Below are 21,907 nucleotides of genomic sequence, written 5' to 3' on the forward strand. Positions count from 1 at the left end.
TCAGAGAGAACAATTTTGCTCCCAGCTGCTGTTCAGAAATTGGGTCTCCAAGGGAAAGAAGAAGTTTTGTCTTTGAAAACTATTAGGCAGGGCATCAAAGAACTACAGGGTGCTTCAGTTTCTTTCAACATATCTCCTGCATCCCAGCCTCATAAGAGATACCATATTCAGAGAGCTTTCACTGCTGATCATCTAAGCTTGTCAGAACACTCCTACCCTGTGGCTGCATTGCAACAGAAATATCATCACCTTAATGACCTACCCCTCCAGCCAATCCATAAAGCATGTCCTCTCCTCCTTATTGGTGCTCATAACTCCCACTTAATTATCCCCATTGAACCAGTACGACTTGGCCCAGCTATCAGAACAAAATTGGGGTGGACACTTCAGGGTCCAGCCAAAGCCCTCCAATATCAGATTAGTACGCAACAGTGTTTCTTAACAACCCTTAGTCCTTCAATGTTTGAACTGTTTAAGAATGTAGAAAAACTTTGGTTGGCTGACACTCTCCCTCATAGGAATGAGAAAACAGTGACAAGGTCTAAAGTAGACCAGAAATGTCGGGATCTTCTTCAATTAAAAACACAGACAGTTGTGGTGAATGGAGTTAGCCACTATGCAACACCCTTGCTACGCAAAGGATCAATGCCTCAATTCAAAGCTACTCTAGAAGTTGTAATGCCAAGTCTTAGGAATACTGAAAGAAAATTGATTAGGGATCCAGAGCAAGCTACTGTCTATAATGAGGAAATCGGAAAGTTGGTAGCAGCTGGATATGTAACCAAACTGACCTCAGAAGAACTGAGCAGGGATGGAGAATCATGGTTTATTCCACATAACATGGTTAGTCATAATGGAAAAAACCGAGTAGTTTTTAACTGTTCATTTCAGTACAAGGGCCTTAATCTAAATGAGCACTTACTTACTGGACCTACACTAGGCCCATCTCTTTTAGGAGTATTTCTTCATTTCCGAGAACATAGTACAGCTATTAGTGGAGATATCAAAGGCATGTTCCACCAGGTACGTCTCCTGCCTGATGACACACATCTACTCTGTTTTGTCTGGCGTAATATGAATTGAGACAGCTGTCCTGATGTGTATGAATGGAAGGTTCTTTCCTTTGGCACCACCTGCAGCCCTGTTGCGCTTTTTTTGAGCTCCACCAACACATCATAGACAACAGTGAACCCAATGATGATGTGAGACTATCTGTACAAAGAAGTTTTTACGTTGATAACTTTCTACAAAGCCTGTCATCTACCCAGGAAGCAAGACAACAAGATGACAAACCTTTTGGCTTCAGGTGGGTTTGAAATACGTCAGTGGGCCAGTAACAGCTCCAGTACCATAGGACATCTTCCAAAAGAAGCTCGGTCAGACAATACGGAATTGTGGTTGTCTCAGAACAAAAACTGACATTTAAGAACCTACACTAGGATTATGGTGGCATTGTTCATCATATAAACTTGGATATAAATATCGCCAAGTACAGCAAGAAGCACCGACCATGCATAATATCTACAGAGTACCAGCTAGTCAGTATGATCCTCTTGGATTTCTACTTCCATTTACCATTCGAGCAAAGGTACTGGTCCAAAGGCTGTGGGACAAGCAGAGAGAATGGGATGATCCCCAGTTACCAGAAGACTTGCTCAGAGCTTGGAATGAGTGGCAGAATGAGCTCCACCTTCTATGTAGTCTTACATTTCCCAGGTGCTATACAACACCAGACACGGATCAGTCTGATAATAAAAGAGAAGTCCACATTTTCTGTGATGCCTCAGAACACGCATATGGCTCAGGCTACCTGCGTACAGAAGATAACCATGGCAATGTGCAACTCGCCTTTGTCATGGCAAGATCAAAGAATGCTCTAAGGAAGCGAAATACTGTTCCCAGATTGGAGCGTTGTGCAGCTTTAAATGGTGCCCAGTTAGCAAAGTTACTTACCAATGAGCTGACTTTACAGATAACACAAATCACTCTCTGGTCTGATTCCACTACTGTGCTGTTCTGGCTAAAATCAGATTCTTGTCGTTTTGAAGTTTTTGTTGGTACTAGAGTGGCAGAGATACAAGACCTTACAGATCGTTATTCATGGTGTTATGTGAACTCTCCCAATGACCCAGCTGATGACGTTACCAAAGGGTAAGACTTTGGCAGAACTGATAGAACCTAATCGATGGTCACAAGGTCCATCTTTTCTATTACATTAATCCAAAGAATGGCCATCAACACCAGCAGTAGACTTAGCAGAAGATGTAACAGAGCATCAGAAAGGTGTCTTTTGTGGAATTAATGTAACTTATACCACTGCAGATGCCTACAAATACAAGACATGGACAGAACTAGTAGAAGCTATGACCCAGGCAGGACACAGGGAGGCAGATATAAATAAGAAACCAACTGCTAAAGAATATCAAAATGCTGAGTTGTGGATTTTCCAGACAGCTCAACAGGACAGCTTCCCTGAAGAATACCATTTACTAAAGGCCGGAAAATCAGTTCCGCCTACCAGTTGTCTGCTCACTCTCGCCCCTGAGTTTGACAAATCTAATGATCTCATTAGAGTTAGAGGACGTCTGCGGCAACTTAAGAATGTGGAGATATCCACAAAGCACCCCATAGTACTAGATCCCCAGCATCCCTCCACTAAGCTGTTAATTAAGGAATATGACAATAAACTGTGTCATCCAGGTCCAGAGAGAGTTTTTGCAGATATTTGAAGGAGTATATGGATTCTTCGAGGGTGTGAGGCTATCCGCAAACATCAGTACCACTGTTTAGAATGCCGTAAGTGGACGGCTAAACCAGTCATACCAAAAATGCCAGATTTGCCTCCAGTGTGCTTACGTCTTTACAAACCCCCTTTCTTTAGTACAGGTATGGACTGCTTTGGCCCATTTCAAGTAAAGATGGGAAGACGCAAAGAGAAGAGGTGGGGAATTATATTTAAATGTCTCACCACTAGATTTGTTCATCTTGATATCATTACAGGAATCAACACAGATTCCTTTCTGATGGCCTTGAGAAGATTAATTGCTCGATGACACCATATGAGCTTCTGTCAGACCAGGGTACCAATTTCCATGGAGGAGATAAAGAATTGCAAAGAGCCTTTGCCGAGCTTAGTCCTGAACTACAAGAACAACTGGCTAAGCAGAAGATCACATTCCGTTTTAATCCACCAGGTACACCCCACTTTGAAGTAACATGGGAAAGGGAGATACAATCAGTGAAAAATGCATTGCATATTTCAGTAAGATCCCAGACTGTCACTGAAGAAGTGCTTAGGACAGTCTTGACAGAGACTGAAGGAATCTTAAACAGCAAGCCATTAGGATATGTATCCAGTAACGTTGCTGATCAGGACCCAATCACACCAAATCTTCTTCTTATGGGGCAGCCTGAAAGTTCTCTCTAACAAGTTTTGTATTCAGAAACAGAATTAAAGGGCAAAAGAAAGTGGAGAAATAGCCTGAGTTTAGCCGATCATTTCTGGTCTAAATTTGTAAGCTATTATTTACCAGACCTTCAGAGAAGGGATAAGTGGCATGCTTCAAACAAGAACTAATCAGTAGGTAATGTAGTGTTGCTGACTGACCACCAACTCCTAGATCATGCTGGCTAATTGGAAGAGTCATCAAGGTGCTTCCTGGGCCAGATGGACAGTTTAGATCGGCAGACGTTAAAATCAAGGACCAAATATTAACAAGACCTGTAGCGCGTCTGATTCCTCTACCTGAAATTCAAGACGACTCCAACGATATGACTACTGAACCCTAAGAATTCCACCCTTCAAGAAGCAAATATGCACCACATATTTGGGGACGGCAGTGTCTGAGAGGCGGAGTTCAGTCATCAGGAGGACGAACTTAGATGTTGTCTTCCACTGAGCGAAGCTCTGTGGGTAGCAGGAAGAAAGAGAAAGCATGGTTGTTTTCACTGTCTGTTTAAGTATTTGCACTTCACAAAGTTAGAGAGTTCCTTAGAAATAGTGTGCATCAGGTGAAGCAACGACACACACACCTTCACTGTCATATGTGCAACTATATCTGCAAATTAAAGGTTTGGATTTGAAATTTACCTTCCAAGTGTTTCTATGGGCACTCTACTGCGAATGTCAACTATTCCTGTACAACAAGAAGAAATTCTTTAGTTGTTTCTCTATTTCAGGCAGCTTCTTTTTTATTTCGGGCACTGTGTGACTTTGTGAACTTGAGCTTTCGAGTTTCTCTGACATGCTATGTCACTCGATCAACTTCCTTTTGTTGTTTATACCACTGTTTGAACCAACAAATAGTATGTTTTTCCTTGCCTCCACTTGGTATTTGCTGAAATTCTTCTATTTTCCCTCGTGCTTTTGCCATTGTCTTTTCACAGAAGGCTGAGCTGAAGGGTTGTTTATATTGATTTGCATATTAAAAGAGGCGTAATTCTGGAGGAGACAGGGCGAGACAGCTGGCGTGTGCACGTGCGTTACTTTTTACGCTGACCAGGATTAATGGAGCGGAAGAACATGGAAGTTGGCGTTCGTACAGATTTATGCATCTGGATTTTTTGTGCATAAGCACATTTCCGCTTTTGTCCGCACGCCATGTTATAGTGTTAATTCTACACACGGCGTTATGCATGAGGCTCCTGGTCTTTTGTTTCTTGATTCTCTTCCTTGCTATCATGGTCTCACGAATTTGCATGAACCTGAACGGAAATTATGTGAGACTGAGCAGCAACCAGCATCTTTGAGTTTGTATCTGTCTGACAAAATTGTTTTATTCATTTTTTGCTTGTGAAACACATTCTGGATAGACAGATATAGGTCAGTTGGAAAACAGATCTGAATAATCAAAAAAGAAGAAAAAAACAGATATGTGGCAAAAATCAGGATGAGTCACTTTTAGAAACCGTGTGAAAAACTGTTTGTGCCTTAAAACACTCGCACTTCTTTAGACAACAGCTTTTTATGTCAACAACAGCATCTAAACATATGATAAATTAGTGAAAATTCTAAATATGCTAACATTAAATTGGGGTTTTGTTGTAAATACTTTTTTTCAGAGAAGGGCCCCAACCTCCATTATTATTCCATGGATTCTGTGCAACACCACTACCTTAGATATACCTAATTGTAATGGAAGGTCACTCATACATAACGGAACCTGTTTAGGCTTCAGCAAGTGGTGAGAGATATGAAAGCAATGACCTTGAAATGTGAAAGTGTCTGTCAAAGCAAAAATGTGACAGCTAAGGGGCAGTGCATATAGGTACAAATTAGAAGACTTCACTATTTTAAAAGAGAAAATAGATTATTCTTTAAGAGAGGGCCATTTTGGATTTTACTTACACTGATTAAATAGGCAAGTATCTTCAATTCCAAGGCATTGCATGGTAATCTGGCAATGTTCATCAGCACAGCATTTCAGGCCATTTGGAGTGCTGTTAGTGTAAGCTGTGTGTAAAACAGAGGAGACAGTTTGATTCTGCAAGACAATAAAATCCTTTTGGTCTTTCAGCATGACAGATTAGCATGTTAAAAACAATACTGCGAGTGTACTGACAAGGATGAAATTTAATGAAAACATTACCTCACAATGTCCTCATTACACTTCCTTAATGTCTAATGCTGAATAATCCTTGAAATGTTTCCACTGACTTACCAATCTGTCAATTCAGCACCTTTGACTTGTCTTCTTCTCCTGCTCTAAGCTGCCTGACATCCTAAATCTTCTGATGTAGACTTTCTCAGTGTTGTAAAGCCTCATGATGCAAATCTTGGGGAACAGCCATTAGCCTTGTAGTCTCTACTACATTGAACTCCTTCTCTCTAGATCTGGCTGAGGCTCTGTCAATGTTAACCTTTAAAAGGAACCTGAATTTTTTTTTTTTCTGTTTTAGGGATAGATCAGTTGCCCTTGCATTTATCTAAATGTCTAAATGGCACTCCTCCTCTTGTCATACAGAAGCATCATTCACTGTGCTGCAATAGCATAACATCGGCAAACTCATTCAGTCCAGTTCACATGCATTGTTGCCAATCTGTCACGAATGGCAGCACTGAGTACAAAACAGGAGAACCCTCTAGACTGGATCTTGTGTGGTCTAATTTAAAGTGTTAAATTTGGAAGGTAAACTAGAGTACATGGAGGAACCCACACACATACATGGGGAGAACCTGAACATGGGGAACACCCAGGTACAGGATTTAATTTCAGAATGATGGATCTGTGAAGCAGTAGTGTTACCCAGTGCTGTCCACACTAATGCTGCATTCCACTTGAACTTGGAAGTTGGAAATATCTAAATTTCTAGTCGGAATCTTCAGATGGAAGACCCACACAAGTAGTATTTGAAATTCAGAAACTTTGGCCTGATCTGTGAAGTCCAAATTTGTCTGACTCATATTCGTCAATCGAGAATGATGACATGCAACCCAAACTTTAGTGAAAGCTGTAATGTCTGTTTGTGTCTCAATAAAACAGATGCACACACAGAACTGTCCAACTTCTACCTGTGGACATGTTGCTACAATGTTTGAATGCAAATAATACCACATAATATGTTGCTATCAATTGGCATTTATTCCAAAGAAGCAAGCAGAACAAAGCTTTTCCTGGATGAATCCATATTGGTTTTCCATATTTTTACTGGAATTCAGTCAACATTTTTGTGATGTCATTCCCAGCTCCGATATACGACTTCTGAGATTTATGAATGGATGCAGCATAAACCTAGACACGACAAAGTACACAAAATAAAAGCCCTGGTGGAGGGCATAACTTAATGTTACCTGGAGCATAGCCAGTGTTGCAGTAACTTGTGCTACAGCACTCAATGTTGGCAGTGATCCGTGATCCAAGTACATGCACAGACACTTCACCACAATCAGCTGGAGTTGAGCAGTTTTTCGTAATTTCATTAAAAGTATACCTCCCTGTAAAAAAATACGAAGACAGGTACATTTAACACACAATTCTAGCTAAATGTATATTTTTAGAACATTAACATAAGTATCATATTTTCTGTAGAAAGGTTGCAGAAGGTTACATTTTTTTTAGTAAGTGTGCAATAGTAGCTTTATTTATCAACTACATCAAAGAATGAAATGGCAGTGGTTCACATTCAGAATGTAAGCTTCTCAGAGAGTGGAGAATACAGTGATTAGCCATTATTAGGGAAAACAAAAACGTTTGGTGATTAAAAGCATTTAAAGTCTATTAATGTAAGAAGGCAGAAAAATCTTTCGGAATCACAGCTATTCATGTCAGAAGCTTTTTTTCCTTTCTCTTTGCCTCTGGCTGGTGGCAGGACAGAATGACATTTTAAAACTTGATCAAAAGAGCATTCTTCCTCAAGCAATATTACTTATTTGGAGTGCTGTATTGTAATGGATTCATATTTACTATAGCTGTAATTCTCTTAAATGTTGGATAAATGTTATAGTGTTGTTAATATTTAATTTGTTCTTTTTCTTTTCATTTTTTTTTTTGTTATTGTTGCATTTCAGTGTGCTTGGGAACATAAAAGACGAATTAAATTTACTGAAAATATTTAATGTTTCTCCTGACACTATGACATTAATAAGTTCAATTGTTTTTTCATTTATTTCATTTTCATCAATGAAAAGAGTACTGGAAAGCAAGAGAGAAAATTCTGAGTGACCTTCATTAATGTATAATACATAGAATGTGTGTCAAAGGAAATGGCTTGAGCTTGTGTGCCCACTTCCATTTTTTCACATTTACTGTATATCCTAATTGAAGATCTGGTCTATGCCTTATATTTTTGTACAATAAAGAGAAAGGGAACTACCTGTGTGCTGCCAGTTTAAAAGTCACTGCTGCTCTACTGCATTCAAATCAATATTAACAATCTAGTCTTTGAACATGAAAATACTCAGACACTGTGAATACTGTATATAATGTCAGGTCCAACTGCCATTTCATTGATTTTCTTAACTGATTATAATTTTATTCTTATTGTTTTTTTTTTTTTTGTTTTACTTTTTTTTACCTATATAGGATGTGGTTGCTGCACTCTGACAAGCTGTTTCCAGTGAACTGCAAGTTGTCTCTGTTTCATAGCATGGAGCAGAAAGAAATGAGCACTGATAACAAGTCAATGAGGACACTAGGAGAATGACAGAAATTGGAAAGTTATTACCACATGTCTTTAAAATGCCATGCTGTCATTCAGATTTGGACAACAAGTGAACATCAAATTGCAAACAGCATCTTTACTGAAGGGTACTTTGACACAATAAAAGACAGGGCTACTTTTGGCTTACCATGAAGTCAATTTTAATTTTCCAATATTTAGAAAATGCTTCTTTTCCAAAAGATTGTTATAACAGTGGAAACTTCTTCATCAACTTGTCTCCATAATCACAACCAAAAAAAATGGTATCAGGCCTCTTAGCATGGCCTGTAGTGGCTGACATGCATTCACGTCTGCCAAAGCTTCCTATGATCCTGAAACAAGATGAGTGTCTGGAAGGATAATCTGGACTTTAATGAGGGTATCTGAAATTGAATGCATTTACCCAGTTATTGCTAAAAAAGACTGCTAATGAGACCAGGTGTCTCCTGATTTCTAGTTATACAGATAAATAAGAATAAACTGGGGGCGCTAACAATAATTTTGAACTTTAAAAGTGATTATTGAGGACAGATCTTCAGAGTATTACCCTTCTCTGCCTGGTGTTCAATGATAGCTATTGAAAAACACCACAATGGAGTGACAAAGTACAGTAAGTGCTGTAGCCTGCAAAACCTGAAGTCATTTCCATTTCCCAGAATTCCATCTCTGCATTATATGACTTCTCCTCTAACAGCTATATATGTCAGTGATTTTCTCATACAATTCTGTTCTGTTTTCAACACACGTCTGTAAAGACCTATTCATTGACCAACTTCCTTCAAATACACGGGGTGGATCCCCAAAGCTTTTTCTTTGTTTTGTATGTTCTTTTTACAATATATAGAAGAAAACATATATAAAGTAGTCACACAATAATTATCACTTCAATTACAAAATAAATTACACACAAACATGATGAGCATGAGAAACGTATTAAGACATGAGCACACAATATACACGAACACACATGAACACGCACGATTCAAACACTCAGATTCAGTTAACAGTTAGAAATGTTATTTATAAAATGTGGTACTCCAGGCTGACAAAAATTTAGCAAGCTTATTTAATTAGATATTCAATATAAAAGTTGATTTGAGATTTTTTTTCAACATACAATTTTTGTTCAATCAGGATTTGAAAAGGCAATGCAGGATTCAGAATTTGTCTGCTGAACTCGGGACTGTCCCACTCAAATTCAGACATCTGGCAACCATCGCCTACTGATACAGTATACACGGGATGTTTTGCAGTGAATGGTACCGATATGAGAAGTTCAAGACCTTTTCAAAGGCCCAAAGCATGGTCCACTGAATTGGAGGCAGCTCCAGTTTTGCAAAGTTGTGATTTGCAGCAATTTTATTTTAATATACTAATTAAGTGGTGGATCTGAACTGGTATCTAGAAGGTTACTGGTTCAAATCTCATTACTGCCCCAAAGGGATCCTACCCCATGAAGCCCATGATCAAGGCTCTAAATCTGAATATTGTTCCAGGAGTGCTGTACAATGTATAACCCTATGTTCTGACCCACAAATCATGATAAAATGCAATATTCTCATTGAAGATTAACAAAGTATATCAAAACAAAAATCACTAAACACTGCAACAGTTGCTATCTCCAGTAACAAGGGGTCCTACACTTTGAAAAATAAAGGTGGCAGAGTGGTCCTTCAGAGTGAAGCCATAGAGGATCCACTTTTAATTCTGAAAAGAAAGATTCACATCAAGGATCCAGAAAGAGGATTTATTTATTTACATTTGTAACAGGTTACATAAATGGCTATAAATTGATAATAGCAAAATTGTGAAATACCAGTGAGTGTATGATTTTAAAGAGCTCTTGCTGCATAAATTAATACACGCTATGCTGAAATTGGACTGTCATATCCTTCTAGGTGGTCTACCATACATTAAAGATTTCTGTTTTTGTCTTCATATTATGAACCTTTTTAGAGGCCCAAAGGACCAATTTCATATACAAAGAACCCTTCACTGCATGAAATGGTGCTTTATCAAGCAATGGATCTGAAATGAAACACACATCCTACTACATTGCCATATAAAAATTCCTGAGTATAACCTCCCACCTCTGCTTAAAATTCTTTCTGCATTTCATTCTTCAAAGTGAATAATATTTACAATAATCCTGAAGTCTGCCTATGCAATGGCAGACGTTTTGATATGATTTAATGCAGTTTCCAAGAGTGTATGCCATTATTTACCAGTGATGATTAGCTGACCATACTTTACTGCACCATAAACAGCAGACCACATCATGTCAATCTGCAGATTAGTTTTGATCGCCTTCTGTTGTACACTGCCAACAACATTAAGACCTGAGGATCATATTATCTCGCTACAGGAAAGTCACCAGAAATTTTGGTCTCCAAGAAAATATATCATAATGATTTCCCAACCCAGACCAAACCAACCCTGCATCCTGTTACCAGTGTGACTATCCCTCCCCCCAACTTAAAGGTTTTGATAACTTTACTAATGTAGAAAAGTATTGTCCTAGTTGAGCCCTATACTTACTATGGCTGTTGGATTTGCCAAAAAGTAAGATTTGAATATTGAAATTAAAAATAAGTAAATATTCAAATATATACCAAATTAGGTTAAACATTCTGGGTTGTATGTGCTTTTTGTATTTTATTATTAGGGCATGGACGGCATGGTGGTGCAGTGGGTAGCGCTGCTGCCTCGCAGTTAGGAGACCTGGTTCGCTTCCCGGGTCCTCCCAGCGTGGAGTTTGCATGTTCTGCCCATGTCTGCGTGGGGATACTCTGGTTTCCTCCCACAGTCCAAAGACATGCAGGTTAAATGCATTGATGATCCTAAATTGTCTCTGGTGTGTGTGCCCTGCAGTTGGCTGGCACCCTGCCCGGGGTTTGTTTCCTGCCCTGTGCGCCCTGGCTGGGATTGGCTCCAGCAGAGCCCCCAAGTGACCCTGTAGTTAGGATATAGCGGGTTGTATAATGGATGGATTATTAGGGCACCAACAGCATCATGCAGAGCAAAAATCAGCAGGAAAACAAAAATACCAATATTCAGAGCAAGAGCCATTGCAGTATCTTCAAATCTAGAACTGATGGCATGGTGAGAACTTGTTCCTGATAGCAAGCTCTAAAATAAGCCACAAAAAGAAGCTGAATCCTTACAAACCATGCATGCTATAACTGTGGCTCACTTTTAATACTTTTAATAGTGGTGAATCTGCAAAGCCCAAAGCCCTGTTGCTTGAAAACACATTTCTCTGTGTGTACAAAGTGATGTGATCAAAAAGAACTATGTGTATATGTGCTTTACTGCACATATAAAAGTAACTGTAATGTTCATATGAAACCCATAAAAAAATCACCCAGGATTGCTTAAACAAACTAAATGCAGTCTTCATTCATTTATTTTCACCAGCTAAGTGAAGTATTTTGCTCCCTGAAGCCAGAAAAGAATCTATTTCATAGAAATGGACACACTGTGACTCAACTAAATAAGATGATGCCTGTATTTGTGTCTCACAAATGACGTAACTGAATATATTAAATGTTGCATTGTAATGATCTGTAAATGTTTAGTCCCCTTTATAATAAGTTTTGTTTAGCAGATGTTTTCAAAGCAACTTAAAATTCATGTAATGAGTTTGAGTGTTTATGAATAATGATTAACAAACAGTATGAAGCAAAAGAGAAAAAAAAATCACAAAGAGTGTAGGGTGTTGGTTAGTTTAAAAAAATGTTGCTGTTTGATTGTGCGGACCCAATTTGGTAACTGCTATGGACTAGGAGTCCCAAAGCACATAAATCTCAATAATGTCCAAGAACACTTGTAAAAAATGCCCACAAGATGGGGGAATACCATTATACCCTGGCTAGATATTAGGACAATACAGAATCTTTATAAAAAAGGTTTATTTCCAAAAAAATACTTGTAACAAGAATGAAACTCTGTAGAGCACAAAAGGCAAAATGGAATTGCCTAAAACAAAATGGAACCCAGGTGAACAAGCTCTAAATGAACTGCCAGGAACTGTGGAAGACCCTCCAGATTTAGGGCAGGTGGCCCCGCCTTTTGAGAGATCACCCATAAAACACATGAAACATAACACAGACAGCTTATACACTAGATCAAAACCAAAGAATAATGATCATAATCAACGCAAGCAACATTAACATAAATCAATGACACAAAAATGAACAAATAATGACATGAAACAAAATTTTGAACCCCAGCCAGGGGAGGAACCCTGCCTGAAACATGACAATATCTTTCTAGGGCTGCAACTGGAGCCAGAAGTCAATGAAGAACAGCCGGTATTAAACTAAATGGGGTCTTATTTCTCCTTGACAGACACAGTATACAGTAACTGTGATAAATGTAGCCTGAATATTTTTCATTTTGCCTTATTCTATTAGACATTATGTTTTAAGCAGCAGCCATGTAAGATGTAAACTAATTCTGTTACATTGCATGTTGGTGTAGGCACTCATTACAGACACTGAAGATATCTCTTTAATGGTGGGATTTTAACACGTTATAATAATAAAAGGATAATCAAAAGCATGCCAGTTATTTTCCATTTCCATTAATAAGAATGTCTTAGCAAAAAATAGTGGTCAGGAATTTAAGGTTTAGGAGTAAATCGGAACAAGAACAAATGCAGAGAGATACTTTTAGGGTACTGAGAAGTGTTTAGAATAAGCTCTGACTCCGTTACTTGTAGATCAAAAAGTGAGTGTGATAGGAAAAAAACTTCCAAAACTTCACGTGAGTTGGTGTAGCTGTAAGTGTTACTAATGGAGATAATAAACTATAAAAACTTATGCAAAGGCTAATAATAGAAGTGATGTACAACAACAGATTTGGAAAATACTGCATGACTGCATATCAAGACATGATTAACACAATGAGAAAGGTGTGCAAAGGTAAAACAAACATCCATTCCTTTACAATCCAATATCAGCATTTGCCTTCAAACCCTATCTCAACAAAATTAAAACTGCAACATACTACTGTTACTTGCAGTTCTTTCGTATTACAGAAACCAGAATTGGACTTTCATAAATGTGTTAATTATCTTTGGCTCCCAAGTGGGCTACTGATGCTCTGCTATTGAAGTCCTTGAGGACTGGCCTGGACCATTCTGGCTAAAGGAGATTGCTACTTTTGGCAAGCAACATAGTATAAAGTATCTAAATTATAAGTAAACTAGCCAACCCGCGGCGTAGCATACGCCGTATAATTATCATCGTGAACAGTCAACGTGGCTCACATCTGCATGTGGACTGTATCACAGACCAAAGCGAGTGAGGATGTGTTTGGTTACGTACATGAGCAAGCAATGCGCATGCCTCAAGAGCAAGGGTGGACGTGGGAGGAGGGTGAGAGTTGGTGGGCGTGGCTCTGTCGTGCGTACCCCATGACACGGGAGGAGGGTTAGAGTGGGCATTCGGGGTTCGGTCGGGCATACTCCATGGTCAGGCGTCTTGGTCGATTATATATACAGTGGAAAATCGGTTTACAACCAGAGTTTTGGAACGAATTATGGTCATGAACCAAAGTAATTTCCCCCATAGGATTGTATGTAAATACAATTAATCCATTCCAGACCATACGAACTGTATGTAAATATATACTTTTTTAAGTTTTTAAGCAAAAATATAGTTAATTATACCATAGAATGCAAAGAGTAAAAGTAAACTAAATGTAAAAACATTGAATAATACTGAGAAAACCTTGAACAACAGAAAAAACTAACACTGCAAGAGTTTGCACTATAGCGCTATGAACCGCTCACTAAAAACACTTTTTTTTTAATGAGTTTTAAGCACAGGGAAAAAAATGAACATTTGAAAAATCAGTAATTTAATAAACAACCAAGAAAAGTAACATTGCAGCAATGCACGCACGCGCCTGTGTGTATGTGTCTCTCTCGCGTGCCTGTGTGTGTGTGTCTCTCTCTCGTGCGACTGTGTGTGTCTTTCTCGCGCGCCTGTGTGTGTGTCTCTCTCTCTCGCGTGCCTGTGTGTGTGTATGTGTCTCTCTCGTGCGCCTGTGTGTGTGTCTCTCTCGCGCCTGTGTGTGTGTCTCTCTCATGTGGACTGTAGCACAGACGAAAGCGACTGAGGCTGTGTTTGGTTAGTTGTTGCGTGCGGGCACATGAGCAGGCAGTGCACATGGCTCGAGAGTTAGAGTTGGCGGGCGGGCCTCTGTCGAGCGTATCCCATGGTCTTAGAGTTGGTGGGCGGGGCTCTGTGAGTTGGTGGGAGTGGCTCTCTGCCTTGCTTGCGCTTACTGTCTTGCGTGCCCTTAGTGAATTATATATATAGATGTTATCTTTAAATGTCTGTTCAATAACTGAACACAGAAACTGATAAAATTATGCCACTCAGCCACAGGCCATTGAAATCATCCTAATTATCAACCCCATTATGGCACCACTGTCTTGAGTTATGTTTGAAGTGAGAAAAGAAGTCAAGGAATGACTCAATTTAAGTACACAATCTTCAACTTCTATACCCTGTTTGTTTTTTGTTTTTTTTGTTTTTTTTTAACCTAAAAAACCTGAAGTAATCATTGATGTTATGTCAAAACATGCAGAACATAATCAAACTGAATGAAGACCGAATTTATTCATGTTTTGTTTCATTTAGATTTGTGAAGGCTTGTCTTGTGCTCATTTGATTATTTTGTGATGATGTATCTTCTTTCTTAGTGTAATTTTCTGACCAGCTCCATCTGCTCTATTACAGGCAAGCAGTACTCAAGTTACTTTGACAGCTGAAGTCCTTTGTACAATTATCATTATACACTAGTGCAGGCAGTGTGTCCTGCCTCTTTGCTACCTTTGAGCCACATGCATGATTGTGAGGCAGAGCCGCTTCAATTTCGGTGAAAGTATCCACTTGCAGAGTCACAGGACCATATATCAGCGTAGGTCTGCAACAGCAGTTTCACGGCAGAAGTGACATCACCACATATCTAGACCAGCAGTTCAGTAATAAATGCTTATAACTTGTTACAAATCAAATTGATTGCCACACTAACCACACCAAACCCTAACCTTAACAAAACTAACCCCGAAAATGAACTAATTCCTAACCTTAACCGTTTATCCTACACGCTAACCATACTAACCCCTAACCTTAACTTCCGTCCTATAACTGCTGGTCAAGAACTGCTGCCATAGACCTGCGGTGACGTAGGGTACTGTGGCTCTGCAGCTCAATATTATTGACTTCAGCATTTAGCTGATGCCAAGACCAGTAGTCAGGACTTGTCGCCGGTGTCTTCCCATGTGATGCGCAACCTGCTAGATGGACACACAGCTCGGTCCCAGTTTCCTCTTCCTCCTCCTCCTCTTCAAGTGCGGTGCCTCAAGGTGAGTGACGGCTGACTCAGGTGCAGTGAGCGACTGAGTGAATGAGTCCAGACAGCTGCCTCCTGTCATCACCGCCACCTGCTTGGCTTATTCCTCAGGTCAGAAGGTACTAAGAAGAGAGAGACAAAGCCTGAGGAGAGGAATTGGAGGCAGGAGTACTGGCACTGCAGTAGGGGCACTGTGGCCACTACACTACAAGGGATTTTTAACTAATACGTACACTCCAGGGGGCACATTACACAGGGACACATTTAGCACTACTATGATGTTGTCCCTTTCCCCAAAAAGGCTCTGATAGTCATACTATAATAGTCAGACCTTGATGGGAAAGCATTGACACAAGAAATTGAAGTTTTTCTGGATTTTTCTAAACCTAACATGACCACGCTGGAACTGTTAGCTTTTCTTACAAGAAACTAATTTAAATGAAATACATCCAAATATGTGGATAACCCTCAGAATTGCAGCCAATATAATTGTAGCTTTTGCAGAGAGAAGCTTCTCGAACCTAAAGCTCATAAAAAATTACTTGAGATCTACTGTGTCACAAGACCGCCTCAATGGCCTTGCAATGATGAGCATTAACAGAGACATGTCTAGGAATCTTTCATATGATGACGTTATAAATGATTTTGCAGTAAGAAAGTCAAGTTACGTCCAATTTTAAAACTCACTCCATTTACCAGCAACGTGTTTCTAATACAAGGGATGTTCAAAAAGTTTCCACCCTTTTTTTAACTCTATTTATTACGAATTTCAAAAACAAATGCCATCACTTTTCTACATAGTCACCTTCCTTTGCAATGCAATTTTCCCAATCGCATGACACTCTCAGACACGACCAATTACTACTACTCCCGCCTTCACCATTTCCAACAAAAATATAAAAGTGTGGAAACTTTTTGAATGCCCTTCATATTATTTATTAGTACTACTTCCTTTTTGTATATAAAGTTACTGTCTGTTAAATAAGTTATTCAGCAGTTGAGCTCCAGCCTTACTGGGCCACATGTTTTGGGCCTGCACCAAATTAACATCATTTTGGACAAAAATCTTTGAATGCTTCTCAGACAGCCTTGGAGTCACAGTCTTTCCTAATCCACTAACAACTGTGTTTGGTGGACTCCCACATGGTCTTAAAGTGAAGAAGGACAAACAAACGGTAAATTGTCTTTACTTCACTATTGGCACATGGACTTATCTTGCTCTACTGGAGGACTCCTAGCCCACCTCTTTTAAGTCAGTGGGTTAACTGATGTTCTACAAGATTTTAAACTGGAAAAAATCTAATTCTTACTTAGAGGATCTGTTCAAAACATTTTTTTTAAATATGGCAGGATCTAATCAATAACATTTTAGACCAAGCATCTATATTGGAGAAAATGACACTCATCCTTCCTTGCTGCTTTTAAAGATTTGCTGTGGCTGCTGTCTCTCCTCTTTTTCTCCTGGATCAGGGTTGAATTTTGGTTTGCTAAGCTTGACTTGATTGTATGGAATGTTATTTGCTTCTAACTAAAATCAATAAAAATATTTTTTAAATGTTACATTTACATGCAAAGTGGTTCTATTTTGTTATTTTATTATTTTATTGAAGATTTGTATGTTTTGGTACATACACAATTTACATGCAAAATAGTTCTATTGTTATAATATTCTTTTATTATTCAGTTTACATTTATTTATTTTTAATTAAACAAGTGATTAACCTGTATTAGTAGCATATTGTGTGTGTGTCTGTGTATGGCATGTGAAAGGGGTACCAAATAGGACAGAAACGGCCCTGTCTCTACGCAGTATTGACTGTTTCTTTAAGAAGCAAACTGAGCTAACCCTTACCCTAAAAAGTTTCTGAAAGGGATTAGATCCCCGACCCCTAACCCCAATTCTAAACTTAACCCCACTGTTTACCTGTCTATTTCTCTAACCCTTCCCTTATCTTAAGACCCTTTCTTTTCTACTCTTGTTTTGTAACCCTATTAGATTAGATTCCCCAATCCCTCTCACAAACCCTAAATTTTATAACCCTTTGTTTTCCTATATATTCTATACTCCCATGCCTAATCTTAAATCCTTTCTTTTCTTTGCCTAACCCTAAAAACTGTCATTTACCCTGTTTTAGAAACTATTTTTAGCCCTTAACAAGCCCTCTGATTTTAAAAAATGTATTAGTATCTTAGTATAATATTTATGATTTTTGCTCTTTTATAAAATGATTTTAGTGCTTTTAACAGATTTCTTTTATCTCTGTTTGTACGTTCGTTTAGTGTCTAGATTTGGCAGTATTTTCATTGATTTTTTTAATCCGGATTTTAAACACTTCTTAATTCTGCCAGTAGAGGGTGCCACATCTTGAACCCTCACTTTAGTTGAAGTATTTGGTGTTTTTTTTATGGATAATTTTATAGATCACTTTTAACTATATTTTGGACAGATTTAGGACCAATTCTATGGGGTATAAATGTATTTAATAAACTTTTAAAGTATTTTATACTGGTATCAGGATGGGTATAGTTTTTAACTTAAATTTACTTTGTGAGATCTGTGTGCCCAGGCATGCCTTCTGACTTTCATCCTCTACCCTAACACCCAACCCCAGTATTTATGACAATGGTGTTATTCAGACACCTTTCCTGTGGTTTTCAGAATGTTCTGCGTCCATACTATGATGTGCTGATTGAGGGTACGGTAAGAGGTCCGTGGAACTTAGGGTCATTTTGTAACTTGGCTCTGTTTCTTCCACTCTTTTCATTTTCAACCATAAAAGTTTGTTTCTGTATGTAGAAGTTCACGGTTCATGTTGCTACATATATTCATGATAGTTCTATTATTTCTTGCTCACAATGTAATAAATTCACTAATCTGAGCTGTGTTTCCAGAAAGCACAGTAGCAGAAGGACAGGGACAAGGGGTTGCTACGTTTAGACAGAGAGTACAGCTGCAATAAAGAAAGCCTTCCCAGAAAAAAACATCCACTAAATTTTGTCTCAGTTGATCCAACTACCAGTTACGACACCAACAATTACACGTTAAATATATTAAACTAGTGGGCTAGAACTGATACCTGATTATACCCCAGCCTCTTGCAGCCTTGTTACACCCTCCATAAAGCTTCTCTGTATTGAACCCCGAGATGATTTTGTAATCATAAGGACTTTTTACGGATATTGTGCCTTGGAGTATCTATGTCATTTTCACTGAGCCTAGTGAACTGCATGAAAAGGGCACAACTGTATTATAACCCTTTTTGTGGTAGTTTATAATGCAAAATGAAATGTATTTACTTCATGTAAGTATTGTGTAAACGTAAAAGATTGCATAATTTAAGAATTTGATTATGTGATTGTTACATCTTGCCTGAAGAAAGGGCCTGCGTTGCGTCGAAAGCTTGCCAATTGTAATCTTTTTAGTTAGCCAATAAAAGGTGTCATTTTGCTTGACTTCTCACTACAAAATAGAACTTTAATCTGTCATGTAACGGGGCTGCTGAAGAAGGTTTTTAGAGAAATACACGACTCCCAAGTTACGTGCCTGCATTTTAAAGTTGCTTCTTAATTCGTAACTTTCATCGTTTTCAGGAAACGCAGTTCTGAACTCTTCAGGTTACCACGTTGTCAAAATCACCCAATCAGTGAGTGAATGTTGATTCTGGAAAACAAATAATTTGCCTTACTTGACCCGCCATGGATTAAACCAACAAGAAAAGGAGATGGTGTGCCATCTAGGTTTGCAAAGTAACGGAACGGTATTGCCAGCGAGATAACGCTAAAGTAACAATGTGGAAGTATCGACACCTCGTCCCTTAGCGTTTGGCAACAGATTAAGTATAACTGAACTCCGTATTTGTTTCGCACTTTTTTCTTTATAATAAAGCTCATAGTCAGCAATGAACTGCATAAAGTACCGGACACAGTTCACAATTTACTATGCGAGGAAAGTTTGTTTAAAATAACCCTTAAGTATTTCGTTGCACTTACACAGAGATCCGCAACCAGGCTAAATTAAACCGTTACTTCACTGTTAATTTATCTTTAATCATTGAAATGTGCCTTATAGGTAAAATACTCAACTGGAAGAATCCTTTGAAATCAGTGAGTGTCTGATATTATATCCATCCATCATCCAACCCGCTATATCCTAACTGCTGGAGCCAATCCCAGCCAACACAGGAAAGAAACCCCAGGCAGGGCACGCACACATGAGGGACAATTTGGAATCGTCAGTGCACCTAACCTGCATGTCTTTGGACTGTGTGAAGAAACCGGAGTACACGGAGGAATCCCACGCGGACGCAGGAGAGCATGCAAGCTCCACGCAGGGAGGACTCGGGAAGCGAACCTGGCGCTACCACTGCGCCACCATGCCGCCCTCTGACTTTATATACTATTTGAAACTGGAAAAAAAATTATCATTTAGAGGATCTGTGTAAAACTTTTTTATAACCTGGCAGGATCAATAACATTTTAGAGTAAGCACTTATATTGGGGGAAAAGACTCTTTTCTCTCTTAACTACTCTCAACAGTTTTACTCTGCCTGTTGGCTTTTCTCTCTTTCTCATGGCTGAGGGTTGATTTGAATTTAGTTGTGTTAAGTTTGACTAGAATGTATGGAATGTTGCTTTTAATAAATTCAGTAAAAGATAAAAAAAAAAAAACAAAACATTAGTGAGATATACGATAACGACATTAATACACAATTTTACTAACTTAAAAAGGTTTACATGTACATCAGTCCTTGAGCTCAATCAATCCAGTTCAGGGTCGTGGAGGTTGGAGCCTTTTCTTTCAGCATAGGGTACGAGGACGGAAGGAATGAGGACGGAAGGAATCAACCCTGGACGGAGCGACACTTCATAAGGGTATACTCAGTCAAACTAAGCCATTTTTAAGTTGCCTATGAGCTTAGCACGTAACTCTAGATAACAAAAGCCAAGAAAATCCGAACGCAGCATCGCGCATGCAGTTTGTACTGACTTCGGGGCTGTAAGGAAGCGACAGGCAGCAGCATAACTAAGGTGGTCTTTTAATGTTTTAAATAGTTCAACCACACACATACAGAATGCGTATCTACATTTTAAATCATAACATGTTCGCTTACATCTTAAACGTTGTATCAGTTGAGTGTACACGTTGTTGCACTCGTTGTAAATGTGATAATGAAGATGCTGTACATCAATCTTGCAATGAATTGGAAAAACTCTATAAAACAATTAAGGACATGTTATGAAAAAACGCAAAGAATGAAATCGAAAGATTACCAAGCCGAGTTAAAACAAATGCCGTTCATCAGAGTGATGATTAAAGTCTTTAATATTAAAACAGTAGCGACATGATTTCAGATTAATGCAGGACATTATAACCAATATTTTTCATTATATGCTTTAAAATGCTTCATTGTGTTACATAGACGTACGACGGTTTTAAGAGAAAAAGAAAAATGAACAGGTTCAGAGCTTCAGTCTAATATTTAACCTCACATATAGTCATCATTGAATGAGACATGACGGACACAATATTACCCTTGTCCATGAACACAAACAACCTTCTTACCCGTGCAGACCAGTGAGAAAAGCAGGCTCAAGAGGAAGAGCTTCATTTTGCATACAGGCTGTACTTTCCAGGAAGTGTCTTTTTATATACAGGTACATCTTTATGGAATTTAAATGGACACTCCCTCTGAAAAATCAACAATGGAGTCTATTTCTAGGAAAATCGAAACTTAAACTGATTAGGCTGACTACGCGCTGGCTAAAGCTAGTCTGAGCAGTTTTTGGAAGACGGCCGTTTCTGGGCACATTTCAAACGTATTTGAATGCTCGTCCTCGCAAACCCGAAGAACCACTAGAGGTTTATACTGCAGATTTAACTAACTTAGTCACTGAAGCTTTTCCAAAATACACTGCTGATGCTCAACATTGTGAAATCTTTAGATGGTTTTTTATCGGGATTAGATCCCTCTCTTCGATTAAAAATCCATGGGCATGGCGCACTAACCACTGGATGCTGTATTGAAAGTAGCAAGGCAATGTGAACGTGCTCAGTTAGCTCTTAGCATAGCTGGTCCTTCAAATGTCATGCCAGTGACTGTCACACAAAACAATGCAGACAGCCGAGCTGCTGATCCTAACTTAGTCACTGCTATTGCTGATCTCCGGACTGACTTGCGTGACTTACTACAGTCTAACAAACCACATACTGATGAGAGACTGGCCAAACTCACACAGCAGTTTTCTGACCTTAAACACGAAGTGAAAGGAATAAGGAGCACATCTCATGCCTGTGAAATTACAGATCTTACCTGCTGCACTGGTCATCACTCAAAACAATGGAACAACCATCAGTGCTGCTGGCAGAACTGGTACAATTCTACCCAAAATTCCTCTACAG

At 38.9% G+C, this 21,907-nt stretch overlaps 1 protein-coding gene across 1 annotated transcript in view; it reads right to left on the bottom strand.

The window, feature by feature from the left end:
* Window positions 1-21,125, bottom strand: part of LOC120541064 (phospholipase A2 inhibitor and Ly6/PLAUR domain-containing protein-like) — a 34,837-nt gene extending 13,712 nt beyond the window's left edge. The window contains exons 1-4 of the mRNA XM_039772338.1: window positions 21,071-21,125; window positions 8,014-8,130; window positions 6,791-6,934; window positions 5,348-5,452 (exon numbers count right to left, since the gene is read on the bottom strand). Coding sequence (XP_039628272.1) covers window positions 5,348-5,452; window positions 6,791-6,934; window positions 8,014-8,130; window positions 21,071-21,116 — 412 coding nt within the window. The 5' untranslated portion in view covers window positions 21,117-21,125. The remainder of the gene's footprint in view (window positions 1-5,347; window positions 5,453-6,790; window positions 6,935-8,013; window positions 8,131-21,070) is intronic.
* Between the last annotated feature and the right edge of the window lie 782 nt (window positions 21,126-21,907).

This window comes from Polypterus senegalus, chromosome 12 (assembly GCF_016835505.1).
Source record: "Polypterus senegalus isolate Bchr_013 chromosome 12, ASM1683550v1, whole genome shotgun sequence".
NCBI lineage: Eukaryota > Metazoa > Chordata > Cladistia > Polypteriformes > Polypteridae > Polypterus > Polypterus senegalus.